The sequence below is a fragment of the Mus caroli genome, unplaced genomic scaffold (assembly GCF_978045245.1).
Source record: "Mus caroli unplaced genomic scaffold, Mus_caroli_1 scaffold_19, whole genome shotgun sequence".
In the NCBI taxonomy this organism is placed as follows: Eukaryota; Metazoa; Chordata; class Mammalia; order Rodentia; family Muridae; genus Mus; species Mus caroli.
This window is the reverse complement of record NW_028227274.1, coordinates 42381780-42400630: the sequence shown is the minus strand read 5'-3', so window position 1 is coordinate 42400630 and position 18851 is coordinate 42381780. Positions and strand designations below refer to the sequence as shown.

At 45.8% G+C, this 18851-nt stretch overlaps 1 protein-coding gene across 3 annotated transcripts in view; it reads left to right on the top strand.

Moving 5' to 3' along the window:
• The window catches only part of Mcc (MCC regulator of Wnt signaling pathway), a 387208-nt gene extending 370201 nt beyond the window's left edge, over positions 1–17007 (top strand). For all 3 annotated transcript variants that reach the window (XM_085833615.1, XM_021150247.3, XM_021150249.3), the window contains 3 exons: positions 1437–1534; positions 12327–12449; positions 13835–17007. In XM_085833615.1, the coding sequence (XP_085689741.1) occupies positions 1437–1534; positions 12327–12449; positions 13835–14015 (402 nt within the window). In that variant the 3' untranslated portion in view covers positions 14016–17007. The remainder of the gene's footprint in view (positions 1–1436; positions 1535–12326; positions 12450–13834) is intronic.
• The last annotated feature ends 1844 nt before the right edge of the window (positions 17008–18851 follow it).

Genomic DNA, 18851 nt, shown 5'->3' with positions numbered 1-18851 from the left:
TGAGTTGAGGCTCCAAGACCCAGAGGAAAAGGAACTAGAGGGCTCAGCTTGCAGTGTTATCCCAATCACAGTGGGGAATCAGGGATGGGCTCTGGTGGGGGAAGGGGTACGGTTGACACAGCTCAAGATCTGGAAGATGCTATGCCAAGTGCAGTAGCTCTCCGGCAGGGGCCAGTGGTGGTGCTTCATGTCATCGTACCCAGGCTTTCTGTTCTGTACACCTTCAGAATCTTTGCTTGGCCCTTTGAGCTTGCTGGTCAGTTTGGGACACGGCTTTTGACAGAGTACCCAGTGTCTGTCTGTGTATGTTCTTAGGGTGTGGCAGAAGGGACTCAGCAGGTTCTTGCCAAAGTCCCATGAACTGAACATTCCCTCACAGTTCTCCATATTTATTTTGACTGAGAAGCACTGTGCCCTGTGGGGTGGCTTCAACACACAGGCCTTTCTCTGACAGGAAAGGCCAGCTGGCTTTTTCAAATATCTCCATAAGAAGGTAATTTATAAAGGGACCCAGTGCTTCTGGGTTTGTGCCTCTGTTTGCTATTTCAGTAAAGTCTTCAATCTTAGGTATGTTTGCTAGAGGTGAGACACCCCCGTCCCCCCCCCCCAATCTAGAGGAGGGAAGCAAGCTTCTGGTGAGCAGGGCTGAGAGAAAATCCCTTAGGCGTTTGTCCATCAAACCATCCCTGCTACAGCTACCCAAGCTGGATCCTAGTTCCTACCCACATTGCATTTGGTTTTCTGCAGTTCTTGTCCGCATGCATCAAATGTTATCACTTATGTTCAGCAAGAGGCACTGTGGGTGATGCACGAAGCCCCATCTCTAAGGGTCTATAAAATGCTAGCCAGCGAGTGGTGGCGCACACCTTTAAGAGCAGCACTTGGGAGGTGGAAGGGAGGGTGAACTTGTTTTCCTCTTCCTCACCTGAGTTTTATGAATGATTATATGGGACATAACGAAGCTTCCCCCATCTAGAGAAGGTGAGCTTTCTCTCGAAAGAGTGGTATCTGTCATCAAGGACATGTATATGTATTTTCCTTCTAAAGAGGCATGGGATGAGAGGATGAGAGGTTTGGATCTGTTAGCTTCTAGCTGGTAACTGGGCAGGGTAACCCCAGTGCATTGGTTTCTTCCGTGATAAATGAGGACAACAGCTGCCTGTGAGGGTCCTTCCTAGTGATGAGGGAGTAGCTGTGGCAGGCTTAGACCAGTGCCACTGCAGTAAGTGTTTCCCAGGGACTTCCTCATTTGGGGCATCACCTGAAGGTAATGAGATCTGGGGCAGACGAGATGATCAGATTTGCTCCCTACCTTTCGAGACCCAAGGGGTCTTTAGGCTTGGCACGGCTGTCATATGCCCCACAGCTGGGATGGTCACTGAAGTGCCCCTGGGTTCTGGCTCCTATCTGACAATGAATATGTCTGTCCTCCTCAGGAGTGTGCCGATGCTGCCTCGCCAGCTTTGTCACTGGCCGAACTAAGGACAAACAGCGACAGTGAGCTGGCCACCGAGTTCGCCAATGCCATCCGACGGTAAGCAACTCCACATCCTTGTGTTGTTCCTTTCAGCCGTGAAGGCTTTCCGGCACGTTCTCACGGCTGCTCATTCCAGCTCTCCCAGGATCGTGTGGGTCTGCCTGGATAGAAGATGGTTCTGTGTGTTTTACTTGTGCCCCAACCTTGCAGGCTAGAACTGGATAACCCTGCCATTCTGAAAAGGGAGTACTGGGTGTTGGCCTATGTACAGTCATTCCATTGGCAAGTAAGAAAATCTCTCCTTCCTGTTTTGCATGCTGTCACATTGGCTAGACCCTTCTAGATTCGGTAAATGATGGTAAGGAAACCAGGCACCCTGCCTTGGAGACATCTTCAGTGGGACTGTGCTCTGCAGCATCTGCAGTCCCTGCCAAAGGACTTTATTGTCCCCGACTCATGTCTTTACTCAATTCTTGGACATTCTCCTCCAACATTTCAGGGTGTCTTCTCCCACATTCTGCTTTGTCTTTTCCAAAGAGAAAGAGATGCCAGTTCATTGAGACCAGTCTTCTACAGTCTAACTGCTTACACTTTCTATCACCCCCACTCCCCTAGTTGCTTTGGAGTCCTGAGCAAGTAACTGCACATTTTCTAATACTCACATGAATCTATTTTTCCTTGTGTGTGTGTATTCCATTGGCACACAGTAGTCACACATATTTGTGAAATACTGTGTAGCGTTTCATAGAGAGAACTAATCAGGCTTTGCAGCTCACTTAGTCTTTGGTTGTGGCTCCTGGGTGGTCCAGCTCATGTTTATTTATTTTGGTGCTGAAATCATCTTTTTAAATGAAGTGACGTCCTCTTGCATCTTGGCGAGGATACTTCTTGGATTTATTCTTCAATTTCATCTTGTCCCTCGCTGCCTGTTCCCTTGGTACTGAGCTTTGATGTCACTTGCCTGAACTGCTATTTGCTGTTTTGCTAAGCATCTTGGTGGTCTGACTGTGGGTGCCATGTCTCCCTGTGAGCATGCCTCCCCGGGGTTCTCTGAGATGCTATCTATCAAGTGTGTCAGTCCATCTGCTGGGCTGTTTGTTCCTCCTGGCTGACAGTTGCTGAGCCTGCCTATCTGACCCCAGCTTCTGGCCCTGTCTTGTTGAGACAGCTGGTGCTTTGGTTGGGATCCTTCCCATGACAGGAGCTCTCATCTGCATTCTCCATGAAAAGTTTCCTCTCTTAGGAAGAAGAAAACTGTGCGCCTTTCACTTTTCCTGCTTTCTGGTACACAGGAACATTAGCTGCTTTCCCAAAAGCTCATGGAGTTTTATAGAATACTTTTTTCCATTACTCCAAGGGATCTGACTTGGGAAGTTTTGACAGTGCACTCTCAGCTAACTTGATCCCACCATGATCCCCTGTGTAGTTTATACCTGTGGACTCCCAGTCGACTGAAGTCGGCCTTATGAGGCCTTTTCTACCTTCCTGCTTTGCTCAAATTCACTCTGTCCTTCTATCCTTGTTGGAATGGTATTTTCCAAGTCTCTCTTGGGACGATGCTACATTGTAACTGCTCAGCCTGGGGCAGGAAACAGGCATAGCAGGAGAATGCTTGAACAAAATGCTGTAACTTCCCTGTGCCAAAGAGGCGGATAGGAATCTATCCTCCAATTGGGGGAGTTATTTGGCTATAGTATCTGTAAACCGAGCTCCTACATTTTTCAAATTCCCAAAGCCCCAGAGGTTTTTGCTGGTATGAGTAGGGTTCAGGTTGTGCTGACTAAACATAAAGAGATTTCATTTATCCCCTGTCATGATGGATTTCCAATAACCAGCCCTAAGTCCGTTAGCATGGATTTCTAATCAAGAGCCAGATATACGGAGCCAAGAAAGAACCAGAGGGGCTGGAGGAAAAAGGAAAATAACGTAATTATACGATTAAATATAGTTTCAGAATGGGAGTTATCATTGCAAGAGGAAGCACAGTTCAGACAGACACTCCAAGAGGGTGGTTAGGTGATGCTTCTAATTTTAAAACTGGAGTAGAAACAAACACCTTTTCGGGAGGTATCCGCGCTGTCACTGGCAGGCTGAGTGGTACAGGGCAGGTGGGATGGTGCCAATGTTCTCTTCTTTTGGAGCAGAACACTGTGGGCCAGGCTCTCTGCTGAGCAGAAAAATGTGGGTAGGAGTGAAGGGAAGATCCAAGACCTTTCCTGAGGAGAGCCAGCCATTCCTAGGCATGCGCTCGGCAATAGCGACATCTCTGTCTGTGTATCTGCCCTGTTCCCACCCAGCTTTGATTCCTGATAGGCCTTCACCACCGAGCCTCTTGGCATGTCTTTTTTCTTTTGGGGTGCAAAACCAGAACTCAGGATAGTCCTGCATTTGGTCTGGTTTTGTGCCATTTCCATGAACATCTGTTGTGCTGTATTGCTTCTGGTATGTCCCCAAAGCCCCCTCCGTATGACTGGGTTTACAGTCATGTACAGGAGATGTTTTCCTACCTGGGCCACATTACTTTTGCTGTGAACTATGAACACCTCCATCTCTCTGAACCCAGCAGGCCTAGTCAGGCAGAGTGATCTTTCAAGCAAAGTGAATTGGGAAATGGCAGCCATGAGAAGGGAGTTTTCAGAGATGCCTCTTCTGTGGGCACATGCTTTTTGTGCAGGCTGTCCTCCAGTCCTGAGCACAGCAGAGTGGAGTTGGCCGCTCCATCTCCATCATCGTCATGGGTGCAGGAGCAGGTGCACAATAAGATTGGGGGCAGGACTTGTTCAGCAAAGCTGAGAGACCTCCAAAGCCACCCAGTAAGACTGGGGAGAGGTTCTGTGTCTCTGTGTGAGAGCCTCAGTGCATACAAATCAGCAAAGTCAGGTTTGCACCAAGAAGTGAGCCAAACCCACTCCTGCGTTTCATTCTGAAGATTCTACCTCCACGGTATGTGCCATGGGAAGATGGGACCCTTTGAGCTCCAATGATCATACATCTGCCTGCAGAGCTCGGGCGAGTTATGTGCTGGTGAGAGGCAAACTTCCTCAGGTCAGACCTGTGAAGTGGTGCTGTGCGCTGATGAGTTCATGATGATTCAAAGGAAGGAAGCTGTTCTGTCTCGACACCAGGAAGCAGGGACACACACACACACACACACTCTCTCAAGGCTCTACTGCCGGCAGCTGGAAGCAGAGGCTGAGCATAGGTCCTGCTCTCAGTCAGCTGACTACCTCCATATTGACACCAGCTGACTACCTCCATATGGACACAAACATTCCCGGTCACCCACCCACTCACGTCTTCCCTCCTGATGATCTAGAATCACAACTTGGAGGCCACAGTGGGTCGTCCTCCCTTAGAGTCTCTTTCGTCCTTCTCTGCCTGCTTTGCTTCCTCATCAGTTGATCAAGTGCTCGAAACTCAGTGTCCAGACGAGCCATTTGTCACGCCTGTCGCTTTAATGTCCATTTCTGCTGAGAGTGCACTGGAGTACTCCATCACCAGGTCAAGGTGGTCTCTAGATCTCAAGGAACTTCCCCTCTCATGTCTCAAGGGCTTCTCAATCCAATCTGGCCATTCCAGATAACTTCTCGTTCTGAGCTCAGACTCTAGTCCTCTTCCTCATCTTCTTCCTTCAGAATATCCAACTTCCAGAGACTTACATCATCAGTCATCACCCTGTGTATCTTCTCCCTGAGCCCCCAGTGGTACTAGGTACCCAGCAGTGTCCTTTGGGACCCTTGGCTGTTGATAAGACTCTTAAATTTCAGTGTCTTGAGTTGCAAAATCAACATATTTATGGGATCTCGGCCATGAGGGAGAATAAGGTTACTGCTTGTCTCAGTAGCTATGCATGAATATGGTCAATCTGGGTGGGAAGCTTTTCAACAGTGGCAGAGTTTTCACCATTTTGTTAGTAGAACCGTTACTTCAAAAGATGCTTTGTAAAAAATGTACATTTGCTGATGCTTCACACTCGGCTGATATATAGCAGCAATCAAGCCCTAGGAGTGGTACCAAAAATTCCATAAATGCACCCTGGATCTGAAGGATGTTAATGAAGTACAAAGTGGGCCCATGGATCCGTTATCACTGAATTGCATTGCTGAGGGTGTCTAGAGGGGAGGCAAAGACTGAGGCTCACCCAAGGGGTGGAAGTAAGTGTTGCTCGAGTAATTGAGATTTCTTTTGTCACCATCTAGTGTCTCAAAAGCCCCGAGTTGGCAGCCCCACCTAGAATTGCATAAAGGCACAGAGAGCAGTGAGGGGCGTCCCATTTCATGGCAGTCGTAGACAAGGGAGCAGTGTGCCAAGTTCATTTCTTGGACACTAAAAGCACATTCCTTGGGAAATCTGGGCCAAAGCACTGGCAGCTGTTCTTCACTGCAACTTCTGGCAACTCCAGCTACGCTCAGACAGCAGCCATAGAACATGGTTATCTGGGGACACTTAATCCTGGCTCTACAGGCCTGTGATCATAACCAGAGCCCTTGTTCATTGCACATTCTACCTATCCCCCCTCGTGAGTCACAAGATGCTTCAACAAGATGCTTAAGCACCCAGGCTCTGCTGATGCCTGAACACCAGCCAGTGCTGCTGCACCTGGCGGAAGGCAAGCGTCCTCACTGTGCCTCAGATTACTCATTCCTATAGTGAACACAACAGCAATGCTGATCTCAACGGCTTGTGATAGCTCATTTTATCCTGGAAGAGAACTTAGAGACAGCAATTCTCTGTTGCCAGGGTAGTCTAAATAGAAGGCAGTTAAGATTATTATGATGGTAGACATAAAGGAGAAAACGAACAAAGGAAACGAACTAAGCCACAGTACATCTAGCTGCCAGGAAATAACAAAGGGCTGTGGTATACTAAACTTGGGCCATTTGTCCTCTGTTGATGGTGGCTGGGAGGTAATATTTAAGCTGAAGGAAGACCAAGAGAGTTGATAGGATGTCTCAGAACAAAGACTTGAAAATGGAGAGGAGCCCACATCCATCCTTCCAAGTAGAAGCAGAAGGAAAGACCAGACAGAAGTAATCTGACCCAATCTTCCATAATGAAAGAGACCTGGCTGCCCAGTGGAAGTCAGATCAGAGGGGTGTTGTCGGTCTGTGTATGGGAGGGGACTATCTGCAGAGATCTCTGGCCCAGCCCGGTGGGGGGAGGGTTAGAGCAAAGGGGAAAAGTCACGAGCAGGGAGGGGGAAGTGCCTCTGCTGCAGCTGCCACTGCTCTGGTGTTGCTGCTGCTCCTAGATGCTGCACTGGCTGCACCACTGCACCAAGCAGAGCTTGCTGGTGAGCAGAAGTGCAGGGGAGCTCCTGGTGGTAAAAGCTTTGGGAGAGCATTCTCTTCCCAGGCAGTGTAACAGCTCTGGTGACAGATGCTCTCAGATGATGGAGTCATTCTCACACACCATTACTCTTTCTGCATAGGGATATTATATACAGTTTTGGGGTGGGGTGGGTCTGACAGCATACTGCTTCCTACTGGCTTGGCCTGAGATGGCTCATCTACATGAGTAGGGGGCACTGCCCCTATGTGACTGAAGGCCACAATTCTCTCTATGGGGGTGGGTGTGTGTGGCTACATGACAGAGGCCTGGTACCTAGAGCGGCAAAGCTCCTACGGTCCCTTTAGGGTCCCTGGAGCTTCAAGCCTTAGCTCTACCATACCAGGCTTCCTTTCATGGTCCATTGACCCACAAGGTGCCAGGGTAGAAGCAGAGAAGGTGACTAGCAGACTGCCATGCTTAGCAAGGTGTGAAAGGATAGACCTGGTGGTGGTGGTAGAAGAAGTGACATAGCCAGGCATGGTGGCACACGCCTTTAATCCCAGCACTTGGGAGGCAGAGGCAGGAGGATTTCTGAGTTCGAGGCCAGCCTGGTCTACAAAGTGAGTTCCAGGACAGCCAAGGCTACACAGAGAACCCCTGTCTTGAAAAAAAAAAAAAAAAAAAGTGACATAAAGTCAAGACTTTGGAGGGAGTCTGATGATGAATGTAGGTAGACGATGGGGCGGAGGTCTGTCTACGGCTCTACACACGGTAATAATGGCATTGGTGTTGCCATTTGCCGACCATGAGAAGTGTGGCTTTGGGTGTAATTTCAAAAGTTCTCCTCTGGAAATTAATTAATTAAATTAAATTAATAATGAATGCTCAGTGGGAGGTGTCTGATGGGTGAGCCCAGAGATGTGAGGGAAGGCCTGGAGATCAAGATTCTGCCAGATTTAGGAAAATAAATGATAACAAACTTAAAGAAAGGGTAAGAGATAAAATCTAGTTTGAGCCAAGGCCCTAAGTAATTACCAATATTCAGAAACAAAGGTTAAAGGAAAGACAGTACCAGGAAAAGAAAAGAAAGAAAGGAAAAGATGGTTCCTTGGAGCACTGCATTGATCAACAGCCGAGAGTTCATGATGCAGTGACTGTGTGTGGATGTGGCCTTGCAATCCATTTCTGTGGAATATAATGCTGCCTGGGGCCAGAGTACTTGAAAAGTGAGTAAAACAGGAATTTCATGGGCAGACAATTCCCTGAGGAATCCCAGTTTGTAGGTGTGTTACTGTGAGCCCCTGCTGTTTGGTCCACATTCAGTTCTTTTTTTTTTTTGGTTTTTCGAGACAGGGTTTCTCTATGTAGCCCTGGCTGTCCTGGAACTCACTTTGTAGACCAGGCTGGCCTCGAACTCAGAAATCCGCCTGCCTCTGCCTCCCGAGTGCTGGGATTAAAGGCATGCGCCACCACGCCCGGCTCACATTCAGTTCTTATGAATGACTAAAGCCACTCAGTACCTCATGACAGGATACTGGCTTACCCCAGAGACTGACTTGAGTCACAAATTACTGCTACTGGCCATCAAAGAGGACGTTCAGTTCTGCTTGTACACAGAGATGTGATTCTGATAGCCAGTCTGTGGGCAAGTCTTTCCTCAGGGGACTGCTTACCAGCCCCACCCCTCCTCCATCTTATAGGCCAGCTGACTTGCCTTTCCTTAGTGTCCTGATACTCCCACCTCTTAACTGCCTTATGGGTACCGTGCTCCTTAGAACTGTGACAACACACACCAAGCCCAATCACCTTCTGTGTGAGGAGTTGGAGAAGGGACAGAAGGAGCTGAGGGGGTCTGCAGCCTCATGGAGAGAGCAACAGTGTCAACAGGCCAGACCCTCTCCTCCCCCAAGCTCCCAGGGACTGGACCACCAACCAAAGAATACATACGCATATGTGGCAGAGGATGGCCTCGTTGGACATCAGTGGGAGAGGAAGCCCTTGGACCTGAGGGGGTTCAATGCCCCAGGGTAGGGGAATGCCAAGGCAGGAAGGCAGGAGAGGGTGGGTGAGTGGGAAAGCACCTCCATAGAGGCAGGGGGAGGGAGGATGGGATACGGGGTTTCCGGAGGGGAGACTTGGAAAGGGGATAACATTTGAAATGTAAATAAAGAAAATATCCAATAAAAGAAAAAAATCTTCATGTAAACTAAAAAAAAAAAAAAAAGGTACTACCTTTAATGATCATCAATAATCTGGTTTTTTTTGGTGAAGGCTAAATACTGGAGTGGGGGAGACTGATAATTAAAACCTGGACTGGATGTCGGGTCTTCGTGTCCTGGTCCATATAGTTATAGCTATTCTGTTTTTAATTAATGGTAAGAGTGCCCAGACCACAGCAAACAAAATAATAGCAAGAAGGGAATTGTGCAATTCCAGGCAGTCCCCAGAACACTCTGAATGCATTCCTACAGAGGGGAAATTTATATTTAATTTCCTCATGTATGAAGCCTAAGAAATTGCTTGCACTGGCATGCTGTTTTACATACGGAAACCATATCCATTCTCCCTTTTCTGATGGCCAAGAACGTTGAGTTGGAAACTAGAATGAACAGGACATTAATGGTCGAGAGTTCGAAGTGACTGAGATAGGCTATCTGATTCTTAGAGTTCCAGGGCATCCTACGAATGGGAAAACAGCATGAGAAGTTTCTTTAATCTTTGAGAAACTTTGACTCAGGCCAGACCCAGATTCATGACTTTGACCCACAAAGGAATTTCAGGTCGGGTCAGTATGCAGCAGAATTTGAAATTCTGTAAAAGGTATTTTAAGCATAAAGGTTAGTTCTCCTAACTATAAATGCACCCAGAAAGACATGCCCAAGTGTGGTATAGGCTCACGAAGGTAGAAGAGCAGAAAACTAGACCTACCTATCCAGCTGTGGGTCCAAGCACCCCGGAGGAATCATAGTCGTCTCAGTGTTAAGCATGACGACTATCATCTGGGTTCCTCCCAACTTGCCCCACTCCCATTTCTCTGTGTTTGGTGAGTGAGATTACAGGGCGACCCCGGATACTTCAGGACCACACTCTGATCAGGGAAAACAAATATTTGGGGCTTAGAGGGTTTTTTCGAGTCTGTGGCTGGAATAGGAAGTTTCAAGCAGTCGTTAACTGTGCTGAGTTCTTGATGCTTTGTCCACAGAACGCTTCAACCCGATTGCTGGGTGTAGGGTCCCTTTCCCTTCTTAGGTCCCTATAATTCTGTCTACCATTATCTAAGTTACAAGTCACACACACACACACACACACACACACACATCACTAAAATTTTCTAGATTCTACCTTAAATATGCAAAACATGTAAAATTAATTTTAATAGCACACATTGTAGCTCAGGGTAAACACTTGCCCAAGATTCAATTCCTAACTTTGTTCCCTTAAATATGACCAAATATCACTATTGTATTTACCTCAACATCATATTTTTGGCATGCTATGGGGCTTTACAAATTCAGGTATTTTACTTTCTTATCATCGCAGTTTCAAACTTCCATATTCATTTTATACTTACCTGGTGTCTCTCGGCTTCCACGCTAGATAAACAGTGCTACTTCGGTATAGCATTTGTTGGGGTTCCGACAACTGATCTATATACCCTGACTCTTACTATAGATTTGTCCCTCTCAAAACAGCCAAATGCATCCAAGTTCAAGCTGTAGACTCTGTTTTGCATCCTCAAATAAGTGAAGTGATGTAGTTCTCCTGATGTCTGCACTTCCTTTCCCTCAGGTAGATATCTAAGTGGCCCTGGGGCATTACTTCTGAGCTCCCAGAGCTGATAATGTTCCGTATCACCCCAAGTTGAGGATGGGCAGGTCTGAGAGCTTCTTTGCTTTTTTTTAGGGGGGGGGGAATCCTGCCCTACTGTAGAGATTGCCGTGTCTATAAAGTCCCTCCCCCCCCAGTGTCAGGGAAAAGAGCCCTTTGTTGGCAGCAGGTAGAATAAGATGGAGGTGGCAGTGACGGTATCTCTGTCAAAGGTTCTTGTTAATTTCTTTGAGCTGCTGATTTTAGTTTTAGTTTCTTCACAGGCTCTTCTTCCCCTTTTGTACAACTAGTTTTATGACCTCTGTGGTATTCACGCCACAACATATGTATACACAGACGTGGTAACATTTTTATAGGGAAAGAAAAAAGCTAGTAACAAAACATAAACAAGCAACTTTTCAGCCAAAGAGGGATGAAGGAGTGCCCCTCCTGTTTCCCTAGCCTTGCACCAGCTGGAGAGTGGTTGCCTGGAAGGCATGGGCACTGAGGGAGGCCCTCTCTTCTAGCAGGGGATGCTACTATGCTGTGAGTTCAGTGGGAGACATAGCTAAACCAGATTTCCTAGACTGCTCATGCTCAGGATAAACATTCCCCAGAGATGGGCAGAAATGCAGCCTCATTCCCACCTGCCCCGTGGCCAGCCATCTTGTAGCTAAGGCCAGCAGAAGGACCCAGTGAAGAATGAATCCGTACACCATAGGCTGGTTGGCATTCTACCTTTACACCTTACTCAAGGGTTGGTGTTGTGAATACTCCCTCTATTCATCCATCAGTCTGGAGAGGTCAAGTTGCCCAGAGTGCAGAAATGTAAAAGATCAGATACTAGGGAAATCAGGAAGGGAAAATGAGGGTCAGAATCACAGGGGTGCCTAGATGTAGACTCCCGCATCCTGAGGTCACAATGGGTACAGCCATCTTAATATCTGTATCCCAACCCCTCTTTCCCAAGCATCCTAAATATCTCTGAAACCACTTAGTGATTCAAGAACAGAAAACCCTGTCTTGCCTGGGTTCCACAATGTGCTTGCTCACATGCCATACAAAAATGTTCTAATAATACAAAATTCAAATAGCAAAACTTGCTGCTAACGCTTCAACCACTATTGAATCTGTGGTAGGTTTTCTAGTCTATCACCACAATACATCCTATTCCTAACTGATTTTATTAAAACAATATTCTCTTCCATGTCAGCGCATGCTGATCTGAATTTAGGCAGATTTTTTTTTTTTCTACAGGCATTCCAGTAGAACAGATATTGATTGATTCAAACACTTCCCTAGTCTTTGTATGCATGCCACAACGTGCTGTGCTGGGGTGGTCAGAAGACAACTTAAGAGTGAATTCTTTACTTCCACTGTGTGGATTCTCAAAGCTGAACTCAGGCCATCAGGCTTGGTTTGATAGCCAGTGCTTTTACCCACTGAGCTAACCTGCCGCGTCCGTCCGTCTGTCTATCCTTAATTACTGTAACAAAAGCTGAAGTGATTCCATCTTAATGGATATGCCTTTGTTAGAAACGCTTGTTTAGCCCAAGGGATGTGTGCATCTTCTGCTAGTAGTTTAGATGTGACTAATCCTAAGAGGCCCGCAGATTCGCCAGGGTGATTTCACCTGCCGTGCAGAGCAGAGAAGCTGTGCTCCTAAGCCCATCACTCTTAACTTTCTGTGCTCTGGACCACTGATTCTTGGCCAGCTACCCTTGTCTCCTTCCCACCTACTGATGGTTGCTGCTGTCTCTTTTTGATACAGGGAAAAGAAGCTGAAGACCAGAGTCCAAGAACTGGTCAGTGCCTTGGAAAGACTCACCAAAAGCAGTGAAATCAGGCACCAGCAGTCGGCAGAGTTTGTTAATGACCTGAAACGGGCCAACAGGTAAGACCCCGGTGCACCCCAGTGCTCCCCCGGCACAGGGAAGATCTTCCCTGGACTCTCGTGGGAAATGACTGTACAGTATAAAGTCCTAATACAGCCAACCAGAAACCCAGAAAGTTAATGATGAGCTCATTTCCGATTAGATGGCCTAAGAAAAATGAAGCCTGCTGTGGCCTCTCCTTGACATTGCCTATAATAAAGATTCTGAGAAGTCAGGGGGAAAAATAAATCTATTTTTGAGCCGGTATTTTCAGTTGGCAATCAAACCATCTATTGGAGTAAAACTCCATTCAGTGGCACATTTTAGGGTACTTTAGACTTTAAGAGTTTTAAACATTTGGGGTATATGATATATGTATATATATATATATATATATATATATATATACACATACACACACACACACACATATATATATATACACATATACATACACATATATTTTAAAAAAGGACTTCAGAGTCTTTGTGCCTGTAAGGTATCTATTACTACTTCTTAGAAACTAAACCAGAGACAAACTTTTAAAAGTTTTTATTCATTTACAAAACTCAAACTCAGTAGATACCACATTTTTTATGAAAAATACTATTTTTCATAAATTTCAGTATTTCAAAAAATACTATCAAATTGTAACTAAAATGGCATTTTAGTTTTGTAAATATCACTAGCTTACTAAGGCACCTGGATTTTACAATCCACTCTGCCATCAATGTAAGACACGCCCCCCCCCCAATGAGATTTTAAGACTCCCAGAAGGGTCTCTCTCTGTATGCATGCGTGTGCGTGTATGTCTCCTCCCTCAAGTCACTCTTTAGAAACTCTAGCTCATGGTAACACAGTAGACCTGAAGGGACCCAATATTCTATTTTGGAGCAGAAAGAATATGGAGACATAGCAGGGCTCATCTACAGTAGGCCTAGGACCAGAATATAAGCCCATATTCTTTAGCTGATAGCATTTTCTTACAGCCCAAAGCATTAGAAAGTTGGAGTATAGACTTCTGCCCCTGTCCTGGGTGAGCTAACACTTTATGTAACTCACACTTGACCATCTGTAGCCAGCAGTCATGAAACAACTACCCCTAGTAAAATTTCTAAAATTTAGCAACCTCTTTCGTATGTTTTGGATGGGGCCACTTTGGGCTGTTGGCTAACTCTTACTGTGTTAGGTGTTGGGTAATTCCTCTACAGCCTTGGCCTGGATAAGTATGCTTGAGCCAGAACCCTAGACCTGGGCAGCTTCTCTCTGGACTTTGGATTCTTCCTGGAGAGGCAAACCAGGCTCTTCAGAGCAGTGCTCTCGACCTGGTGACCCAGCTCGAAGCACAGGGTATCACTCATTCCTTGGGATGACTCTTTCCTCCTTTCCCTCTGTTCCCACACAGCAATCTGGTGGCTGCTTACGAAAAAGCAAAGAAGAAGCATCAAAACAAGCTGAAGAAGCTGGAATCTCAGATGATGGCCATGGTGGAGCGACACGAGACCCAAGTGAGAATGCTCAAGCAAAGAATAGCCCTGCTGGAGGAAGAGAATTCCAGGCCACACACCAACGAAACGTCACTCTAACGGGCACTCTGGCACCAAAGTTGGCTAACCTGGAGCAGCTCTGGAGTCCTCAGAAGAGGAAGGGCCCAGAGAAGGAGGGACTGTTGGGAGAAGAGTGGAAAGGTTGCATATAGGTCACAGGCTCCACCCTGGGGGGCGTGGTCACGATGGCACTGTGGATTATGTACCTATGTACTAGCTCCAGCTGCTCTAGGCTTAGCCACAAAGGGTGTCTACAATGGCTCCAGCCTCAAGATTAGCCACATCTTCTTTCAGCGTTCACCATTCCAGTTCTCAACTGTTCTGTGCAGTAGTGGAACTCCAGGCATCTGTGGATTTCCAAGTCTCCCCATCCCCACCCTCACCTCCTTTTTTTTTTTTCCATAGGCTGTGGACTTTTCTGGATTTCTTCCTTCCTCTTCCAAGGGGAAGGTGACAGTGTTGTATGTCTCCAGTATCTAGGGCTGGCGGCTTCCTGTAGCAGGCTCTGCTTTTCAGGTCCCATGGTACCAGATTCTTGAAATACGGTCATGAAGAGTTAGTAGTTGGGAGTTACAGACTAAAGGATGCACAAAGTGTTGCCACCGAGCATCCCAGACACAGTGCAGCTTCAAATAGAGCAATGCTGGGGCTGTGTGTAGACCGTTGTGCTCTAGACGAATAAAAGCATCTTCCATTTTTATTTTAGAGGCAGGGCTCAGATTCCCTTCTAGCAAGAGTAAAATTTAGAACACTCTTGATTTATGTAGAGAAGCCAACATTTTACCATGGGTTTCTTCCAGAACAAAGAAAAAAACAGTATTTGCTCTCACCCAGCCCAGGGCACTATAATAGCTTCTATTTTGAATCAAAACCTAAGCCACTTTTGAGCATCTGTGGGCCCTGCCTCCCTAAAGGCAAGAGGCTTGGTGACCCTTACTGTTGTACAAAATTGTTCCCACCTATTTAACAGAGTGCCACTGAACCTTTAGCCTCTGACTGGATGAGGGAATGGTCGACAGGCTTCCTAAGCTAACCAGTGACTGGAAGGCGGGTTCCAAGTACCTGAACTCTGGGAGGTATTCCAGACTCATTTAGTTCCTAGTATAACCTTTATTGTTTTGCCTTCTGCTGTTCATGGGTACAATTAAGAGCAGCTTGGCTTTTTAGCTTTTTCACCTCCTGTAGCCCCTAATACTATTCATCTGCTCTGAGAAATGGGTCCAACTGCCCTGGTTACCTAGGTGAAAGATGCTGCATAAATGGCCATGTTGTTGCTGTAGACTCCTGGTTCTGGGTGGGTGTGCTTTCAGAAAGCAAACACAAGTTCCTCAGCCTCCTGGGTAACAAGGAAAGATATTTTGGCCTTCTCCTATGACAGACAGACAGACCTGGAAGCTCAACAGTTCTTCCTTCTCAGACCAGTGCCAAGCCCTTCATCTGGCAGAGTAACACCAGCGTGACTGGTTTGAGTCAAGGCCTGGCCTGTGCGTGCTGACGGCTTTCTAGCCTTCTGTCACCTGTGATGTTTTCTGTGCTCACCTTTTGGGGTAAAGTTGTATCTGTTATTCAGAAAATGTGTAAGTAGAAACATCTATTACCTCTCTGCCACCCCAAGAATTGGTAAAATTAGCTTTCAGTTTGTTTGTTTGTTTCCAGCTATGCTCAAAAATGTCTGCCCCCTGAGCAAACTGGAATAGGCATGGCTGTCCTGGAGACACCACAGTCCAGGTAAGGGATGCTTGTTAGGCTTCCTGTTCTGTCCATCCAGATGCAGTGATGGACAGCAGGTGATGCTCTAAGCGATCAAGAGAATGCTCAGATGCAAGTTAGGGAGGGATGACAGGCTGCCTGCCGAGGTTTGCCCCCTCCCCGCAGCCTGAAAAAAATCCCTTACTTCTAGGTCCACAGTTCCTCCACAGGGAAGCCCCCAAAGCAATGATCCTACCTGGCCTTAGAGTCTGCGTTTCTAAGTCCATAAATATATGGTGACTTGGTGAAAACGTTGGCAATGTCCAGTTTTTGAATAAATGGGAAAGGGCTATACAATCTTTTCCTTGTAACTGTCAATGTTGGTTGAGGGTGAAGCAGAAGGCATTTGCTTATGTGAATTATGGAAGCTACTGAACTGCACTGATTAAATACATGATAGCAGGTGCCTAGGTAATTTCCCTTTTTGTTTAACCGGGCGCTTCCTGAACCAACTTTTAAATAGGAAATGGTTTCTATTAACATGTCTATTCAGGCAAACAAGATTATCTTGATTTTAATTTGTATGAGGTTAAAAAACCTACGGTCCTGTGTAGGCAGTCACCTTTACTAATCAAAGCCAATTTTCGTTCATCAAAAATAGGCAGAACAAAAAGGCCCATCAGGAACCACTTCATAGTTTCCTTGGACTGTACTCCCCATTCTGAACTGAGGTGGACAAACCCAACTCGGGCAGCGGGAACAGGCAAAGGAGACATCTGTCTATGACTGGCTCTGGTACATTGCAACCAAGCCCAGGTATATCAGCCAAGTGTGCCTTGCCTTGTGCCGGTAAGAAAGCCTCCACTAGAGTCATAATAAAGGCTGTCATGTGATCAGACAGTTGAGACCTACCCTTGTCCCCGTGTCATACTCCAGGTGTACATGAGTGCTCAGGGTCCCCAGTGGGCCCTTCCACTCACTCCATTCTGTGCTGATGATATGTACTTGCCTGAAACTGGATGCTACCTTTAACTGACACTTAGAAAGCTTTTATTAGCTTAAGTGCGCATATCCTTCCAGATGCATGTAGGCACAAGGTCTTCCTCACTACCTGCAGCAGAACTTTACAAGGGCTTCAGAGAACTCTAAATTAGAGCTTTGGCAGAGTTCTTATAAGGAAGAGCAGGCCGAGCCACACAGCCTCTGGTGTTTATTCTAAAAACTGTTAGAAGAGGCTTAATAAGGACCTTGCCACCGTGAAGGAGACCTAGACGTCTTCTAGTTCCCACATACATTACCTTAACAGAAAGGAAATGCTTTTCAGTTTTTTTGTTTTTTTTTTTCTCCATCATTGGCGTGGATCAAAACTATCAGGCTTCTGTATTCTATACACTATGGCCCACAAAAAACTCGCTGCAACAATATAAAATGTTAGAGCTGCCAAGAGTTAAGGTTGTATCATGTTCAAAGAGACGTGTAGAGAAAAGCATGAGCCCTCGCTCCGCTTTTATTGGTCCAAACACTTCCTTCTGTAAACGCTTTCAGTGGTAAATGTTTAATTGGGAGTATGTCATATGAACACAGTGCCCTAAGTAAGAACAATCACGTTCACTAAATGTATACAGTGTCACCTACTGAACGATGCTCAGTGTTTTTAGAGCCCAACAGAGAACAAATTCTTTGGTGGCTAAAATTTCTGCCCTGATCTTCATTAGGGTATAGTCCTAGTGAAGAGCAGGGATGGGCAAACATCCAAGAGCTTCAGCACCAGTATTTTCCTTCTGTGGTATACTGCAGATACAACTGTGGAAGAAACCGGCAACTGACTTTGTTTAGCCAATGGAACCTATATGACAAAGAGACTTAAGTGACAAAGAATGACAGACTGGTACCTTGGCCACAGCTTGCAAACTCTTTGTAAAGCAGGAATGGCTTGCTACAAAAACCACCCCCATCCTTTAAGTGTTCTCACAATGGAAGCCCTATGTTTTACACAGGTCAGCTCTGAACCCACGGCCTCCCATTTTGATTCATTTTCTTGTTTTTTGTTTGTTTGTTTTCCAAGGGTTTCTCTGTAGCCCTGGCTGTTCTGGAACTCACTTTGTAGACCAGATTGGCCTCGAACTCAGAAATCTACCTGCCTCTGCCTCCCAAGTGCTGGAATTAAAGGTGTGTGCCACCACGCCTGGCTTCGATTCATTTTCTAATCACCTTTGTGTTCATCTGAGATGCTGTGACCCCAGCATAACAAGCACGCTTGTAGAGAGGAAGATATTTTTATATGGGCAAGCATTACAATTTTGGTAGTCCAATATAATACATTGTCTGATATTTTGAAGATGTGTTCAAAAAGAAAAAGCTGCATCCCAGAAACAAGAGTCACTGCTGGGTAACACCACCCTTGACTATTTGATCTTCCAAGTCTCTCATTGATAATTACCCCACGTGCCCGCTCAGCAGCACAGAGTGGGTTCTGTAGAGAACTCCACGTGCACGCAGATGCTCTACCGTTCGTTCTCTTCCATGGCTGAACTGTGGAAGAGGTTGGGTGTAGAGTCCACAGTGTTCTTTTGCGGTGCTCCTGTAGGACACCTACCTTCAAGAGCCCGATAACAATAAGTTTGTTAGGACCCGATGCAAAGATTACAAATGTTCACTTCGATTTCTAATCTGCTTTTAGACATAATGTTAACTTACTTTGCATGAAATTTAACTTTTTTTAATCCATTGAAAATGTGCTTTTTATACCACTTGAATTAGAAAATCCTGCTTGAATGTACTGTTTCTGAAGCACATGTGACTGTGTTTGCATCTGTCAGTACTGTTCTGCTTGTATGGAAAGTGTCATTTGAAAGTGGCTACTAAACACTGTACTATACCTTGTAATTTTTAGACTTACTTTTAGCTTTAAATGTTTCCAGATGCCTTTAGTTTTTAGCTGCTGTAAAATAGCTAATTTGTGTTATTTGATATAGAATTGTTTAAAAAAAAACTCCATTTATTTATACAGAGACATTTATAATATTTTACAAACGTTCTTATATTCTGAATAAATATTTCTAATTCCATTCTGAATTTGGATTTAATTAAAGAGAAAGGATGTAGGAACTAGGTGTAAGATGATTTCAGATCAAAAGAACAAGAAAACCACAAAATTCTCATTTATCACCAATTTTTATTTGGTTG